Below are 18,524 nucleotides of genomic sequence, written 5' to 3' on the forward strand. Positions count from 1 at the left end.
GCAGAGGAAAAAGAAGACCTTCACTAAGGTGGGAGAGACAGTTGGAGGAAAATTTGACCTCGCTTGGTGCTCACAATTGCCGACTGTTATCGCAAAACAGGGTTTAGCTGACTTCACGTACTTCATATTGTAACGAATTTACTGCAAATCCTCTTATTTGCAACCTTCTGCTAAGTTCGAATAACTAAATTGTTGAATAAATAACTCCACTATTTAATAATGCAAAATGGCCTTTATTAAAGTTCTTTACAATAACACTACAAATGATTTTCAGAATAATACTGCTATTGCTCGCTAGATAGCGTCTTAAATCCAACTGATTATTGCGCCTCTACTGGTGTCGCCTCTTACACTGTTTGATTTACTCGTTGACATTTCTAGGCGGTTCTGTTCTAGAATCTAATAGTTGGTTATCTGCTATAAGTTTCTCAGCTATAACTACAGATGCACAATTTTTATAGCTTCTCTCACAGCTCACAATTATATTGCATATCTCAGATAAGATATTTGCATGTTTTTGTGCGTTGCTTCTCCGCTGCGTGTACGTACATATGTGTAGGCATAATGATTGAATTATTGATGTGCATGAAGTCACTGCTTACCATCGGCTTAGAGATGGCAGTACCCCTTAGTGTTGCTAATATTCGTAACACTGCCCTCCACCTAAGTCTGATCGTCCCGATCAGAAAATTTTCCTGATCTAAACGCCGCTAGCATCTCCAAATGTACCACTCTTCTATTTCGTGGTTTCCCAATTGTTTGTATGCGGTAGATGACATCACTGATCCTCTTCACAACTCTGTACGGGCCTTTCCAACTGCACCAAAATTTGCCTGGAACACCTTTCCGCCGCTGAGGGTTGTATAGCAGTACCAAGTGTCCCTCCCGGAAACCTTCCGAATTATTTTTTTTATCGTACCTGTGTTTCATCTTACTACTCATTATCCTGGATCGTTCCCTCGCACTCTGTTGTTTGGCCAATTAACTACTTCGCAGAGCTTGCGCTTGACGGATTGGATTCGCATAATCAGTATCGTTCCTACGTTTCGCAACAGTGGTGCGCCCTGGCTTGAAACTACCCTCGCATTCCTTCTGGGAAATTCTTTCCTTCGTTTTCATGCGTCCCTTTGGTTTTGTCAATGCCAGTGTTTCTCTCGCAGGTAGTTTTGGTTTTGATTTGTTTGGCCCATTCGTTCCATCAACCCTTGCCCGATCTGCTGCCTGCGTTTTTGTCGAATCTCTTTCACCAGCACTCGCTTACTGCTGAACCCTTGCTCAAAACTGAAGTTAAGTGGCACATCCTTATTCCTCCTTCTCTGCATATCGATCCTGATGTCATAGTCAACTAAGAAATCCACTCCCAATATGACTTCATCAAAGATCTCTGCCACAACGAATTTGTGTAGAACCATGACCTCCCCAATTAAGACTTCACATGCCACTTCTACCTTGACTTGGTTATACTCGCCAGTAATCGTACGCAATCTTGCTCCAGGTAATGGCTTTACTCACCTGTTGACCAAATCGGATCGGATTAAAGAATGAGATGCGCCCGTATCTACAGTCAGTACACGCTCCTTGCCATCCACATTTCCTTTGACGGTAAGACTGCTCGATTTCCTTCCAGTTTGCGAGATAGGTATCACATGACATTCAATAGCTGGGGCAAGTTCTCGATCTTTACATTTGACTCGCTCTTGCTTATCTCCTCCAGCTTTGCGTTTACGACCAGCCAATTTGGAACTACTATGACCGGTGCTGCAATGACGCGCAATGTGTCTTGGGTGACCGCACTTGAAACACTTCATAGCTCCGGCATTTTTTTGTTGTAATCCCTTCAGTGCTTCCAAAATTGTGTCTACCCAATCTGGCTTTTCCACTTCCACGCGATGAGCTTTGTATGCAGACTTACTCAAAAGTGACGCTGTTTCCTGTGTCAGTGCAAGGGATACCGTTTCAGCAAATGTTGGCTTTGGGTTCGCATATGTAGCACGTTTCGTTTCGGCATCCCGTATTCCATTTTTAAAGCTCTGAATTTTAACCCTCTCGATGTATTCTACGGGTGCGTCTGCATTTGCGAGATGAGCCAAACTTTCAACATCCGACGCAAACTCCTGCAAAGTCTCATTCGCCTTTTGGTAACGATTTTGCAACTCAATTTGATATATCTGTTTCCTATGCTCGCTTCCGTAACGTCTCTCTAGAGCGCTCATCAATGTTTCATAGTTGTTCCGTTCGTACTCTGGAATTGTCTGTAAGATTTCAGCTGCATTCCCTTTCAATGCCTCGAACAGTGCAGCAACTTTATCTTCAGCATTCCAGTTGTTCACTACTGACGTCTTCTCAAATTGAAACTTGAATACCTCGAAAGGAACAGAGCCGTCAAAAGATGGAGTTTTTACCTTCGGAATGCTCGCTGGAACAGCTGGGCGATTTAGTTGTAACTGTTGCATAAGACCTTTCAACGCTTCTATCTCGCCATCTATTTTGTCCTCGAGTTGTAAAATTTTTGCATCCTGCTTTTCCAGTTTCGCAAAGAGCTGCGATGATACCTGTTCCTAAATTTTTGTCCACAGTCCAGATATACGTGCCTCTTGCGCTCCCAGTTGAGATGACATATATGTCTTCTGTTCTTCCAATTGAGATGATATTTGCGACACCATTTCTGAAATGCGTGCCTCCTGTGACTCCAGCTGAGATGCCATTGTCGATGTTTGTGCAGATATTGTGCTCGTCACTGTCTGCGGTGTTTCGTGTTTTTCTTCCATTTTTGTTGTTGTTTCGTCGCTATCATAATGAAAGACATACTCCTGTTGTTGTTGTTGTAGCAATGCTCGCCCCACCTAATAGCCGCGAACGATCACAAATTGTCATGAATATCCTCTAACGGGAGTCCAAGGAAACTTGCCGTTTCAACAGGGGTGGACCATAAGGAAAGGGGTGTTAGAGGCGTTGGTTCCACATTACAATTGAAGAGATGGTTGGTGTTATGTGGGGACACATTGCAAGCGGGGCATACATTTTGTATGTCGGGGTTGATTCTGGATAGGTAAGAGTTTAACCTGTTACAGTATCCAGAACGAAGTTGAGCAAGAGTGACACGCGTTTCTCTGGGGAGTATGCGTTCCTCTTCCGCGAGTTTTGGATAGTTTTCGTTAAGTACCGGATTCACCGGGCAATTCCCGGCATAAAGGTCCGACACCTGTTTATGGAGTTCACCAAGGACCTGCTTGTGTTTTTTCGCTTCATACGGCTGGGTTCTCAGGTGCCGTATTTCCTCAAAATGCTTACGGGGATGACTCCTTAAGCCCCTAGGCGGGCCTGTAGTTTCTTCCAGTGGGTGATTTTTAGGCTTGGCGACCATATGGGTGACGCGTAGCACGTAATCGGCTGGCTAATTGCTTTGTATGTAGTCATGAGCGTTTCTTTATCTTTTCCCCAAGTACTACCAGCGAGGGATTTGAGGATTTTGTTACGGCTCTGAATTCTCGGAACAATTGCGGCTGCGTGCTCACCAAAATGTAGATCCTGATCAAACGTCACACCCAAGATTTTGGGGTGTAGGACAGTCGGCAGCGTAGTGCCATCGACGTGGATGTTCAAAATGGTCGACATTTGGGACGTCCATGTGGTAAATAAGGTCGCGGAAGATTTAGTCGGTGATAATGCCAGGTTTCGCGAGGCGAAAAAACTGGAGAGATCAGGGAGGTAGCCGTTTATTTTATTGCATAGCGCATCGATCTTTGGGCCTGGGCCTGTGGCCATTATTGTGCAGTCATCGGCGTAGGAAACGATTGTGACTCCTTCCGGTGGTGAATATAGCTTAGATATGTAGAAAATTAAACAAAAGTGGGGATAGGACACCACCCTGTGGCACCCCTTGTGTAAATTGCACCGATACCTGCCGACCACCCAGATTATTTGCGGTCCACCTTTAAATACATGGGGGAAGGGTAGACCCTTCCAGGTCTTGCAGTAACGAGCCATGGTTGACCGTACCAAAAGCTTTTGATAGGTCTAGCGCTACGAGTTCTATGGTGGGGGTATTGATTTAAACCGCAATTTATCTGGGTGCTAATGGCATTTAGCGCGGTGGTAGTGCTATGGAGTTTTCTAAAGCCATGCTGATGAAGGGCTAGCTGCAAATTTGCTTGAAAATAAGGGAGCAAAATGGCTTCAAGCGTCTTTGCCACTGCCGATAGGAGAGATATCGGACGATACGACTCACCTATGTTAGCTGGTTTCCCAGGCTTTAGTAGCGGGACCACCTTGGCCATTTTCCATTTCTCAGGTATGACAAAGGTGGAAAGAGACAGGTTGAAGACATGCGCTAAATATTTGAAACCCTCTTTCCCTAGGCTTTTAAGCATCGGCATGGCTATGCCGTCTGGGCCCACTGATTTGGATGGTTTAGCACGACCAATGGCGTCCTCAACCTCTTTAGCGGTGATGGTGATTGGTGACGCGCTGAATTCGTGTTTATGTGCGTGTCTATTGGCTCTCCGTCTATCTTTGTCGACCGTAGGATGCATTATATATTGTCGGCAGAAAGCGCTCGCACATTTTTTCGCGTCCGACGGCACTTTGTCGCCAAAGGCGATGGAAACTTTGTCTTTGTGCTTAGTCGGATTCGATAGGGACTTTACGGTGGACCAAAGTTTACCCACACCGGTAGAGAGGTTACAACCTCTTAGGTGCTCCTCCCATTTCGCCCGCTTGTGTTCATCCAAAAGCAATCTGATGCGTTGGTTTATATCTCTTATTTGGGGGTCGCCTGGATTAAGCTGTCTTATAAGGTCACGTTCTCTCGCTAAGTTTGCGGCCTCCGCCGGGAAGTGGGCCCGGATTTCGGGAATTCTCCCGGCGGGAATGAAATGTGCCGAGGCGGATTCAATGACTTTACGGAAGGCACGCTCCCCTTGGCGGGCATCAGTCGGGATAGGGAGGGCAGCAAAGCGGTTGTCTGTAAAGGATTTATATTCTTCCCACTTTCCTTTTTTGAAGTTTATGAAAGTGCGTTCTTCAGTGGCGATGACGTCGGCGGTACGCTCAAGCGAAATAAGTATGGGCAGGTGGTCGGATGCCAATGTTACCATCGGCTGCCAGTTGACGCAGTTTACGAGTTCTGCGCTCACGATTGAGATATCTGGCGAGCTGTGACAGCTTCCTACCATACGTGTGGGGGCGTCTCCGTTTATTGTGCAGAACGTCGTTTCTTCTATTTGATCCGCCAACATCTCACCCCTACTGTCCGCCCGCAAGTTTGAATGCCATAGATCATGATGGGCATTGAAATCGCCTAAGATAATGCGATTGTTGCCAGTGAGTAAGGCCCTGATATTAGGGCGGTATCCACTGGGTGGCAGGAGGGATGTAGATGTTGATGATTTCTAGGTTTGCATCGCCTGACCGGAGCGAGACCGCCTCCATTTCCGCTCTCGCGGTCTTTCCTGTGGACATTATACCCAGAGCAGGTCTGCAATGCAGATCTTGCTGTGAGTTTAGTCTCTTGAATCGCAGCAATGCGGATGTTGTGCCGCTTCATGAAATCGACTATCTCCGTAATCTTCCCAGTTAGTCCATTACAATTTAACTGCAGAATTCTGAAGTACATAAGGGGAGACGCGGTCACTCTGGGGGTAAGTGACGGATGACTACGCCTGGGTTGTGGAAGGCCAGGACGCAATTACTGTTGTGGCCCTGGGACTGGGCGTCCTTGGGCAAGCATTGGGGTACCCGGATGATTTGGGTTTGCGACCTGGCAACATGGCGCGATGAAACCCGTCGGGGGGTTGCCGTCGCGGAAACCAGAACATCTAGGAAAGTGGCACCACCCAAGGCAGGAGCTACATTGGGCGGATGTCGCAAACCTATATATTCTGTGCTGGCAGACTGTGCAAACGGAGGTAGGGACTTAGAGTCTGTTTCCCTGACCTGCACGATTGCTGCCGGAAAAGAGGGGGAGAAGACGGGGGCAGGGGCTGATGCTCAGCATTGCTACCAACTCTACTACGAAGGTAGTAGTTATGAGTGGTATCAGCTGTTTGAGTTGTTGGCGCCGTGGGGCGCGAGCAGCAGCGGGTACTTGTTGTGGCTTGCTGAGCAGCGTGGCTGCTGGAAGGTAGTGGGGGGGGGGGGGGGCACTTAGGCGTAGGCTACGGGACGCCCTTGGGCGTGAACAGCAAGGAGCCACAAAAGATTTATAAAAGTTACGTGGACGTCGGGTTTTGGGATCAAGCCCAGAACAACCTGTCCGATGCAACCATCCCTTGCACGAGACACACTGAACAGAGTATGACCGTCCTAAAAAGATTCTTTTCCGGCAGATGCAGCAAAACCATTTCTCAGGACCGGGGTCAGGAGACGGACCCGGATTGGATTCGATGCCTTCCCGGAGTAAGAGAATATGGAGCAGTCCTGCTGCAAGGAGCTGCTGGGAGGATGACAATTTGTGGGAGGGACGAAACAAATTAGATGGGGTCACACTGAAATGACAGTCCTTGGTCGGGAAAAATCCCGAGTCGCTCCGGTACATAGAACCGACTGCCTTGGGAAGCGCAGCATTGATTGCTTCAAATATCATAGCTACACTTAGTCGTCTTTGTAGCTGAGATTTATCGCCAAAAGTAGCCAACCCACGGACTTCCAACTCCTCCTTCATTTGCTGGATCGTCAATACACTCAACTTTGCCATGTCCAAGTTGTATTGGAAGTCTACGGAATTTATTTAACAATTCCTCTTCTGACACCGATTGTAACGATTTTACTGCAAATCCTCTTATTTGCAACCTTCTGCTAAGTTTGAATCACTAAACTGTTGAACAAATAACTCCACTATTCAATAATGCAAAATGGCCTTTATTAAAGTTCTTTACAATAACACTACAAATGATTTTCTAAATAATACTGCTATTGCTCGCTAGATAGCATCTTATATCCAACTGATTATTGCGCTTCTACTGGTGTCGCCTTTTATACTGTTTGGTTTACTCGTTGACATTTCTAGGCGTTTCTGTTCTAGAATCTACTAGTTGTTTATCTGCTATAAGTTTCTCATCTATAACTACAGCTGCACAATTTTTATAGCTTCTCTCACAGCTCACGCGCGTGTGTTTGTGAGCGACACTTCCACAATTATATTGCATATCTCAGATAAGATATCTGCATGTGTTTGTGCGTTGCTTCTCCGCTGCGTGTACGTACATATGTGTAGACATAATGATTGAATTATTGATGTGCATGAAGTCACTGCTTAGCATCGGCTTAGAGATGGCAGTACCCCTTAGTGTTGCTAATATTCGTAACAATAGTGCTGTATGTTGAATTTTAGCAGGATTTACAGATCGCGGCCGGGCACATTTTTGGCTTACATTTTACTCCTTTTATTCTCATCCTGTTTGAAAAAAGTACAAAAAGTGTAAGTAAAATGGGAACAAACATGTCTTAAGACACGACCAATGAATTCACGTCATTTCATACAATCGTCACTTGTAAATAATCAGCTTTTTATACGTATGCAATGAAAACTTCAACCAAAAGGTATTAGGTAGAAATATTATTTAGTTTTCAACTCGACCCAAATAAACCTTTGAGATAAAAAATGTAGTAGGAGGTAAGAGCGGAGCAAAATAGCGGAGCGATTGGAATAAAGTCTGAACACTGCGTCAGCAATGAACTATGTTGTCATAAGCATGACGTCACGCCGAGGAAATTTATTTCCCAGCTAACCATGATTTCTTTGCTTTCTTATTTTTATATGCGGGATCTGTTTATAGGTTCATGAGGATTTAGATCTGGACTCCTAACAGAAGATGCCCTGCTGAACTTTTCTTCCGTTATATAAAGAGATATAGACAAAAAAAAAGAACTGTGCTGGCCGGTTTGTTAGTATTTAGTTTGTAGATAAAGTATGTGGCAGTTGTCTTTTTGGAATAAGACACAACACAGCATTTGTTTGAATTTAAATATAAATTATTACCTGCGCACCATCCGGCAAAAGAGTTCAGATCAGAACCGTTAGAAATAGTTTGACAGATAAATAGTATTTTTTGTGAAATATATAGTTTTAGTGTTTTGCTTCAATCATTAAAGGTGAAGAGTGATGGAAAAACATATTGAGTAAAAAGTGCTAAGTCAGGAGAAAAAATTTGTTTTGAGTGCGGAAATTGTCATAAAATAGCTGCTGGGTTGGCATACATGATATTTATTTATCTTTTTCAAAGCTTCTGCAGTCAAAAGCTAATAGCAATGCTCATTCACAGTTTTAAAAAAAAGAAGTTTATTTCAAAAATTATTCATTTTTTTTCGTCTCCTGTAAAATTCGTAAAAGTTGACCTAGCACATTTTCACATTAAGCTAACGAGCTGTTAAGTAAAACATGTTCACCCCACACACTTGTTCATTTCCTTTTATGTAATATTATTTTATCAATTAGCATTCAATAATTAAATGTTCTATTCATTTATCTTATTTATTTTAAAGAATGTTTTACTTTTTCTTACATTTTATGTTTAGTAGCCCTAATCAAAGAAATATTCTTGCATAGATCTGTTAGTTTGTAAGAAAAATTAATTAATTAACCTTAAATCTAAATCTTACCTTGTAACATTAAATTTCGTAGAATAGGGGCGAATTTACGTAAACGCTTTGGTCGCTTTAAAGCGAATTGCCATGGACAATTGATTTGCTGCTTTGATGCTTGTTGAGTTCAAAATGTACCAACTACACAACAAAAATAAACCCCTGCTTTATATTTGAGTATGAATTTTGAATGATATTTTTGTTTTTACATGTAAATAACCATAATTGAGTTAATTATTGGCCGGTAAAAATATATATCAGTTTTAATTTTCTTTGAGCTTAAGGCCTATTTTTATAAATAAAACCCTCGATTTTTGTGTTTAAATATTTAATTTATTCGATATTTCGACATTAGACAAAGGTCATCATCAGGACTGCAAGAAACAATACAAAAACACTAATAAATTTATCAAATATTAACATTTTTGACATAAGTCATTTTAACATTTAAACAATATATAAACCACATATAAAAAATATAAATATATTCAACATAAATCATAAGCTTATGTTTGATTTTACTGGTCTGTAAATAATTAATTATTATATTAATTTGTTGTCTTCAAGACCAAGTTTATTATTTTTGTAAAATGTATATTTTTACAAGTTATATTATATTAAGTTATTATACATAGAAAACGAGTAAATTAGAAAAAACAAAGTCCATAGACCGTATAGCCGACTATTTCAAAACCCATGACGGTTTATCATGACGGTTTTTCTTTAAGCTCTTTCTTTTGTTAGAAACAGTAGAAAACGAGTTATAGATAGAAACTTGCAAAGTGCATTTATGGCCTGATGTGCTAAACGTCAAGCCTTTAATGTGTGGATCGCTGATGATAAACCATCATGGGTTTTGAAATAGTCGGCTATACGGTCTATGAACTTTGTTTTTTCTAATTTACTCGTTTTCTATGTATAATAACTTAATATAATATAACTTGTAAAAATATACATTTTAAAAAAATAAAAACTTGGTCTTGAATATAACAATAAATCATAAGCTTTAAAGACAAATGCGAAAACAAAATAAATTAAGAAATAGTGACGATTCAAACAAGAAGTGTGCATAAGTAAATGAAGTCCCGTAATTGTAAAAAAAATTTTATAAAAACAATTATACATTAAGCGGCGAAAAAACAGCATACCGAAAAATTTATCACTGTAGTGTAGTGTTGTTGTTGGGAGAGCTCAAGAGTGGCTTTTGTGCTTTAGTATTAGGTTACGGTAGGTGTAGGCACAGTGTTCGGTGTCTGCCTTAAAATTCATGCGTTTATTATTAGGGGTGTTCACTATGTGTAACATTTCTAACGTGAAGCGTTTATTATAATATTTTTCCTCTTCTTCTTGGTGACGTTCTCAAAATCTGCGTAGTGGCCTGTGTCTTTACAATGTGCTGTTAATGCCGTTTTATTATCAGAAAAATTATTCCTTAATTTTAAGTTTGATTTGTGAGCGGATATCCTTGTCTTAAGTTTAGATTTTGTACCGGCCAATAATTAACTCAATTATGATTAAATGGCGAGCACACCGAGAAGTAAATGGCACCAAAAACGTTTACAAAAACATCAACAATGGTTACAACATCAAAACCATACGAAGCATCAAACAATACCAACGCACTACACATCAACTCGCCAGACTCTCAGAGTCAGCAAAATTCCTGGAGAGATGTAGGAGAAACGGCGTTACTCCCATCTTCATAACAAATGCAACCAAAACCATAAGTTACATTATAAACAACAACATCTATAGTCACAAACTAGCTAATACCGTGAGTAAGTACATAGAGAGAATCAGGTTCAAACTTCTAAATCTTCTCATCACAATAAAACACGAGATTTTACGGCGAAATGGAAAAGAGGTAAATATGTTAAAAACAAAAATAACAAATTCCCTAACAACACATGATGCTACGACATTCTTTGAAAGTGAAGAGCTGTTATAAAATAAGCTAAAGACCGACGTGAAAAATACACAAGTTAACAAGTACGAACAGTTAAAGCAGAAACAACAACAAAGTTTGAACATTAGGGTGGTGTCAGATTACATTTGTAACACAGACACATAAATACCAACAAATATTATGTGGCTTCTAACCCATGGTCCAAAATACGCGATTCCCCCCGAGGTTAAAGAATTTCCTTTATTTAAGATGATAGCAGATGGCGAGAACCATATACAAACAATTAAGGAAAAAGAAAAACAAGATATAGAAAGGAATAATTTGACAACACACTTGCAAAACCACATTAAAAAGACAAAAATTTCTGTAAGGGAAAGATTTACGCTAGAAACATTGCGCTCTATAAAACAATTCTTAAAAAACCACGAACAACTTTTGGTTATCAATGCAGACAAGGGAAACGTCACTGTATTAATGAACCAAACGGAATATAACAAAAAGATGCAAACAATATTAAACGACATTTCCACGTACAAAGTGCTAAAACGAGACCCCACAAAACAACTTCAAGCAAAAAATAACGAAATAGTGGATAAATTATATAATAACAAGGTTCAGTTTTGTATTAAAGAGAAACGTTATATTAAATACAGAGATAAAATATATGAGCAACGATCAGGAATGCCCATGGGTTCTCCAGCATCACCAGTCATAGCCGATGTTGTGATGAAGGATCTTTAAACACGATTTGAAATGGAATCGTCGAACAAACCTAGATTGTTAACTAAATAAGTGGACGATTTATTCGCCATAGTAAAAACAGAGGACACAGACAAATTGAGGGGATGTGTGGAATAATGGTATAAGTTGAGTTACACCGTTTTTCCATAAATCAGCTAAATAAAAAGAGCACGATTACATACACATACTGTATTAATCTTAGAAAATAATAGTGATATTTAACAAAGATATTAGCTTCATTTATGGAAAAACGGTATAACTCTCTAATAAAATTTTGCAGTAGTGAAGCATCGAAATGGTATGAAAATATATTCAATGTCGTAGACCAGAAAGAACTGAAAAACAAGTAAGGACGGGACTGTCTTCGGCTGTGCCGAAGACTTCATACCTTTCATGAATGGGGCTGAACAATAATCTTATCCCGTTCGTAATCTTCAAATAATCGGATGTATAAGATAAGAAATATATAGTGAAAAGATGTACATACCTAAACGATTTTTAACATAAATATAAAATAAAAAATGGCAAAAAACCCCCTTATCTGAACGATCGGAATGCGATATATATTATATATAGCTCCGATCGAAATGATTTTTACAGGAAATCTTTTATGATATATTAGAATATATCACCAAGTTTCACGTTTTTATATTCGAAACTAAGGGAGAAATGGCCAAAAATCTTCTATGTGAAAGATCGGTTGTATGGGATAGGTATATACTATATACATATAGCTCCGATCAAAGAATTTTTTTCAGAAAATCTTCTATGATATATTAGAATAAATATCACCAAGTTTAACGTTTTTATATTGGTAATTAAGGGAGAAATTGCCAAAAATCTTTTTATCTGAACGATGGTCTGAATGATCGGTTGTATGGGTTATATACTATATATAGCTCCGATCAAAGTGATTTTTTCAGCAAATATACTAGATATATTAAAATATATATCACCAAGTTTCACGTTTATACTTTCTAAATTAAGGGAGAAATGGCCAAAAATCTTTCTATCTGAACGATCGGTTGTATGGGATATATATTATATATAGCTCCGATCGAAATGATTTTTCATGAAATCTTCTATGATATATTAGAATAAATATCACCAAGTGTAACGTTTTTATATTGGAAATTAAGGGAGAAATTGCCAAAAATCTTTCTATCTGAACGATGGGTTGTATGTATATATAGCTCCGATCAAAGTTATTTTTTCAGGATATCTTCTAAAATATATTAGAATACACATCACCGAGTTTCACGTTTATACTTTCTAAATTGCGGCAGGAATGACCAAAATCATCTTATCTGAACGATCGGTTGTATGGGAGATATATGTTATAGTGGTCCGATCCTACCAGATTCGACAAATGTCTAATATAATACAAAAATACATCCTTGTACCAAATTTCATTGAGATATCTCAAAATTTGAGGGACTAGTTTGCGTTCAAACAGACAGACGGACGGACAGACGGACATGGCTATATCAACTCAGTTCTTCGCCCTAATCAATTCGGTATACTTAATTGTGAGTCTATCTTCTATATTTCTCAACGTTACAAACATCGGACCAAAGTTAATATAACATTTCATGTTCATGAAAGGTATAATAAAAGAATTGAAGTGGTTTCAAAAACGACTAAGCAGACAGAGAACTCCATTGTTAAAAATAGAAAAAGCTTAAAAATGATAAAAGTAGTAAACAAAAAATTGCTAAAAATAACAAATAGTTATAAGCACATCGAAATAATAGAATATAATGTATTTAACAATGGTTATTAATGTATCTACTATTTCGTTTAATAAAGTATCTCAATCAAAATATTTGATATTCGATCTATGGAATAACGGTATAACTCAAAAAAAAAAAGAAATTATCCATTTTCTAATAAAATTATGTATATATAAAATTTGTTACTTTTTCTTATCAAATAATCATACTATCTAAAATCCTACCAAGTAGGATTATTATAAATTTATTTTTACCTGCATTGTTAAGTTTTTTTCACTTTTCTCAAAAGGTTGATTCTTGAGTTATACCGTTATTCCACACATCCCCTCAATTGTTAAATCTACTCAACGGGTATCATAAATCTATTAAGTTTACGATCGAAATATAAAAGTACGGAAAATACCTTTTTTGGATACCCTAATAATTAAGAGATATAACCGATTAACAATAGACTGGTACAAAAAATCCACAACATCTGGAATATTGATTAACTTCTACTCGCAGCATGCTAGAAATGTAAAAATTAACACTGCAAAAAATTTTGTGAGGCGTGTTCTCTCTATCAGCGACACATTGTGCCACAACAAAAACATCAATATCATTAAAGATACCCTGAAAAAATAATGACTTCCTCACGAAATTAACCTATAAACTTATATACGAATTTTACTCTAGGCATGATAAAGATAATAATAGAGCAAATCAAACTGCAAAAATTTATAAATCGGTTACTTATGTTCCGGGGCTTTCGGAGGGGATCAAAAATTTCAAAATATATGACAAGGAAACGGTGCAGGTAGCCTTTACCTACATCAACCCATTAAAAAAAGTATTCAGCAAACTGAAAGATCCCATAGCGAAAGAGGAAAAATCTGACGTAGTGTATCGGATTGCTTGTATTGGCGACGGGTCCAACATATGCGAGAAAGTATATGTTCTTACTACAATATCTAAACCCAAGACAAGGATATCCGCTCACAACTCAAATATAAAGTTAAGGAATATTGTTACGAATATTAGCAAAACTAAGGGGTACTGCCATCTCCAGGCCGATGCTAAGCAGTGACGTGAATTCACATCAATAATTCAATCATTATGTATCTACATAAACGAATCAATAATTGCGTCTACACATATGTACGTATACGAGCAGCGGAGAACCAATGCACAAACACATGCATATATCTTATTTGAGTTGTCACAAGAGAGGCCAATAATTTGTGCAAGTATTACTCAAATGAGAAGTTATAAACGTAGTTGTGGCTGGCGGTTTTGTAGCTGAAACTAACTAGTAAGCCTGGAAGTATGCAATGAGAAATCAAAAAGTATAAAAGGCGCGACAGTAGAGACGAAGAGAGAGTTTCATTTGAGCTATCAATCAGTTTGGTTGTTAAGCAAGCTAGTTGCAAAGTATAAGTGTTATTGTGAAGTACTTTAATAAAGGCCATTTTTTTCATTATTCAATATTGGAGTTATTTATTCAACAGTTTAGTGATCGAACTTAGCAGAAGGGCAAATAAGAGGATTTGCAAGTAAATTCGTTACAATATTTTTTCTGATAATAAAATGGCATTAACAGCACATTGTAAAGACACAGGTCACTACCGGGATTTTGAGAACGTCGCGATTTTAGAAGAGGAGAAAAATTATAATAAACGCTTCACGTTAGAAATGGTACACATAGTGGACACCCCTAATAATAAACGAATGCATTTTAAGGCAAACACCGAACACTGTGCCTACCCCTACCGTAACCTAATACTAAAGCACAAAAGCCACTCTTGAGCTCTCCCAACAACAACACTGCTGTGATCAATTATTCTGTATGCTGTTTTTTCGTTTACAGATACGGGACTTCATTTAATTATGTACACTCTTTGTTTGAATCGTCGATATTTCTTAATTTATTTTGTTTTCGCATTTTAGTCTTTAAAGCATTGCTTAAAATGTAAGTTGCGCTGATGATTTATGTTATATTTAAAATATATATATATTTATATTTTTTATATGTTGTTTAAATGAGAAAATGACTTATGTCAAAAATGTTAATATTTGATAAATTTATTAGAGCTTTTGTATTGTTTCTTGCAGTCCTGATGATGAGTTTAGACTAATGTCGAAATGTCGAATAAATTAAATAATTAAACACAAAAATCAAGTGTTTTATTTATAAAAATTGGCCTTAAGCTCAAGGAAAATTAAAACTGTAAATAACCAGCGCAAAAAATTTATTGACACCAAAATTTTGCTAAGGCCGGCAGTATAGCATTTCAAATTTTCTCTACAATAACATGTAACACTTTCGAATCAATTAGGGCTAGTCTAGGAAGAAAATTCACATGACTAGGGTCCTAACAAAGGGTATAAATATAGTAAGAGACGGCACTCGTTACTTTTTTATAATTTTTTCGTTATGGTAGTCGTAGGTTTTTTTGGGGCGAGATGTGAAATAATGTCTTTTATAGATTTTCGTGGGGTATTTGTGTTTATTTTTCCGACTGTATTTAATTAATTAATTAATTCTCTTACCAAAAATCACATTTGCTTAAGGTTCCTACACGACATGGATAAATGCGAGACAATTGAAAATGTCCCTCTTGGAAAACATTTGGCATCATTTTTTTTTTATTTCCAGCGAGTTACTCGCCACTCGAAGCAGACTGGTGGCTCTTATTATATTTATCCTCTTTGGTCCTAGTATCACCATAACGTTTTTTTTTAATAAGGGGATGTAATTTTTTTTATTGGGACTAGTCTCACGTACATATGTAATTACGTATATAAGATTTTTTGTCACATTATTCTAATATTAGTTTGATTACTATAATGTTTTTACTCGTTCAAAAGCCACCCAGCCGATTGGAGTCATCAAGTTTAGACAAAACTACTGGCCGCCAGCTACAAAGAGTCCTTCACTATTCTATGGCACCTTGCAGAAATATTCCAAGTTTACGAAGAACTGAATGCGCAATACATGATGTTGACTGTGACGAGGTGTATCCTGGTATATACATTGGTGACGAGTAAGTAACGTTTGTGGTGAGGTAGGAGTTGATAGACTGGACTAAAGAGGCTACCGTCTCCACGATGTCCAGTATAGCGTTCTTCGAAACCGCTACGTACAATGTTGTGGTTGCGAAATTTCGAAAAGCGGTCAAAAAGTGATTTTTTACTTTTTAAACTAAGAATTAATATAGAACGCTTTCCAGAAACTTCAACTTTTACACATTTTTCTCAGCATTTTGCTTTACGTTCCTCAAACCCTTTGTACATAGCACGATCGCACTTAAATAATACATTGATCTCACCTGACAAAGTCAAGCTCTTGGCAAAGCGTTCTATCATGCCCGATAACTATATTCTTCCATTAGTCCACAAGTCGCTTTGCATTTTGGCCACACTTTCTACTAGTAACGCAACACCCGAATGGAGTATTTGCAAAAAATAGAAGTTTAAAAAAATTTAAGTTAGAAAGTTTTTCAAAACCAGAATGTGATTTCATTATTTCTACAATAAAAAAAAAACAGAATTTTGGCTCAAGATAACTCAGGGCGAATCTATACAAGGTGATGGCAAAGCGAGTTCAAACAATTCCCCGTGCAGAAGAATTTCAAGTTAAAAGAAAATGTTCATTGATTTCGATTAACTCACACATTGTTGTAAACGGCGTTATATGGAAAATAATCAGGAACAAGTAATCAGCTGTTGGGATAACCCCACCTGGTACTGAATTCGCCTTGAAATAACTTGAAATCCAGAATTTTAAATTTCAGATGTCAGACTCTGTATCTTTGTGATTCTACAGAATTTTGAAATACTGAATTTTACACTAAATAATTTAGTTATACAGAAGTTTTTACAAACTTCTCCAGAATTTCCACCCCTTTGCCAACTCATCGGCCTTTTCGCTACCTTCTATCCCTTTATGCCGGGAACCCAGTATCATGTTCATGTTTATACTATCCTTAAACTCCATGGCAATTTCTGCAGCAATTTTAAATGTGTTCAGAAGAGCTATCTTAATGATATCCTTATCATCGCATTCAGTGGCCTTTCGTGGTCATCCGCTTCCAGAACAACGGGATAAAGCACCAATTCTATGTATTTCATCCAAAATCTCTTAAGGGATGATTCATTGCAATGTACATCGCCTACGGTATTCATATTTCGGGCTTTTGCGGTTTGTAGACACTACTACTTTTATTAAATATCGTTGCTTTTACGAAAACTGCTAGGGACTTACTAATAACTTTCTCGTCTTAACATATCACCCAATGTTTACTACCAAACCTAAACACGTTGGTTGCGTAGCTGTAGTGATCGTAAAAATACTATACTCGGCTAGTCGGTTAACCGAATTATTCGAATATGTCATTTGGTTAACCGCCCCCTTACGACTAGTCGATTAAGAATTAAATTCCGGTTAATCGATTTTTATAAACAGTGGCGCTTAACCCCTATACATTTGTAGCACTATTGTTTTTTTTTTTTGACCTGAATTACAGGCACAGATACAAATCTACATTTCAAATATAAAAAAATATTTTTATAGCACTCCCAATATTTACGATTCATTTTAAAGAGCCTGAGTTTCTTATGAATGTGTAAAAAAAGCACTTTCATATGAACCTAACGCATTTGGGTAAGAAAACCAAATTTACACTAACAAATTGACAACTAAAATATATTCAAAAATATTATGGCACTGAAAAAAATGTTGAAATCAAAATTGATTCATAATACCTACATACATATGTATATGACACTACTTTATTTTTGCTTGGATTCCAAGCTAAAAAAAAACTGACGAAACTTTATCGGAAAGTCAAATTACAAAAACAATTTCCAACAAAGGAAAGAGAGACCAATATTGTCCACATAATAAAATAGTTTGACATGTTTTTGTTTATGTTTTAAATTTTTATTTTTTTTTTTTTCATTAACATTTTTCACAACAAAAACAATGCAAATAACACGGAAAAGTTATTTCGCTCTCTGGTGGGTCATTTCACACGAAAGTTCATTTTAGTTGTGTATTTATGCACGAAATTTTCAAATTTTGTTTTTAATTTGATGATTTTTCAAAAAAATTTAGAAAAAAACAATCGAATGTCAAAAAAAAACAGTTCATTTTCTTTGAAAATTTTCGCTTTTTGCTATGATTGGCTCTGTCGAGTAAAGTTTCAATTGCAATTAGTGAATGCGTAAAGGGCCCATAACTGATACTTAGCATAGACTTGACTTGACTTGGCGTAAACTTGGCAACTTAGCCACGATTATACTCCACTTAGCGCATCTGGCATCATAATCAATAAATGTCAATTTGTATGACAAAATTTCAAAATGAAATTCAAACAAACAAATGGCATCTCAAAATGTAAACGTCACTTAGAACTTACATAGAAAATCAAAATTCAACAGACTTCTAAGTCAAGTTAAGTATTGCTAAGTTTTGAGTAATCAGTAACATGCAATGTTCATTTAACAGAACTGTAAGTGTTCTCAAGTCAAGTCAAGTCTATGCTAAGTATCAGTAATGGGCCCTTTAGCCATGTCTGCGAAGC

At 37.7% G+C, this 18,524-nt stretch overlaps 1 protein-coding gene across 16 annotated transcripts in view; it reads left to right on the top strand.

The window, feature by feature from the left end:
* LOC137235973 (dual specificity phosphatase 29) overlaps window positions 1-18,524 on the top strand; it is a 64,447-nt gene that overhangs the window by 19,778 nt on the left and 26,145 nt on the right. For all 16 annotated transcript variants that reach the window (XM_067758696.1, XM_067758695.1, XM_067758708.1 and 13 more), the window contains one exon: window positions 15,808-15,983. In XM_067758696.1, the coding sequence (XP_067614797.1) occupies window positions 15,808-15,983 (176 nt within the window). The remainder of the gene's footprint in view (window positions 1-15,807; window positions 15,984-18,524) is intronic.

The sequence above is a fragment of the Eurosta solidaginis genome, unplaced genomic scaffold, assembly GCF_040869045.1.
Source record: "Eurosta solidaginis isolate ZX-2024a unplaced genomic scaffold, ASM4086904v1 ctg00001119.1, whole genome shotgun sequence".
Taxonomy (NCBI): Eukaryota; Metazoa; Arthropoda; class Insecta; order Diptera; family Tephritidae; genus Eurosta; species Eurosta solidaginis.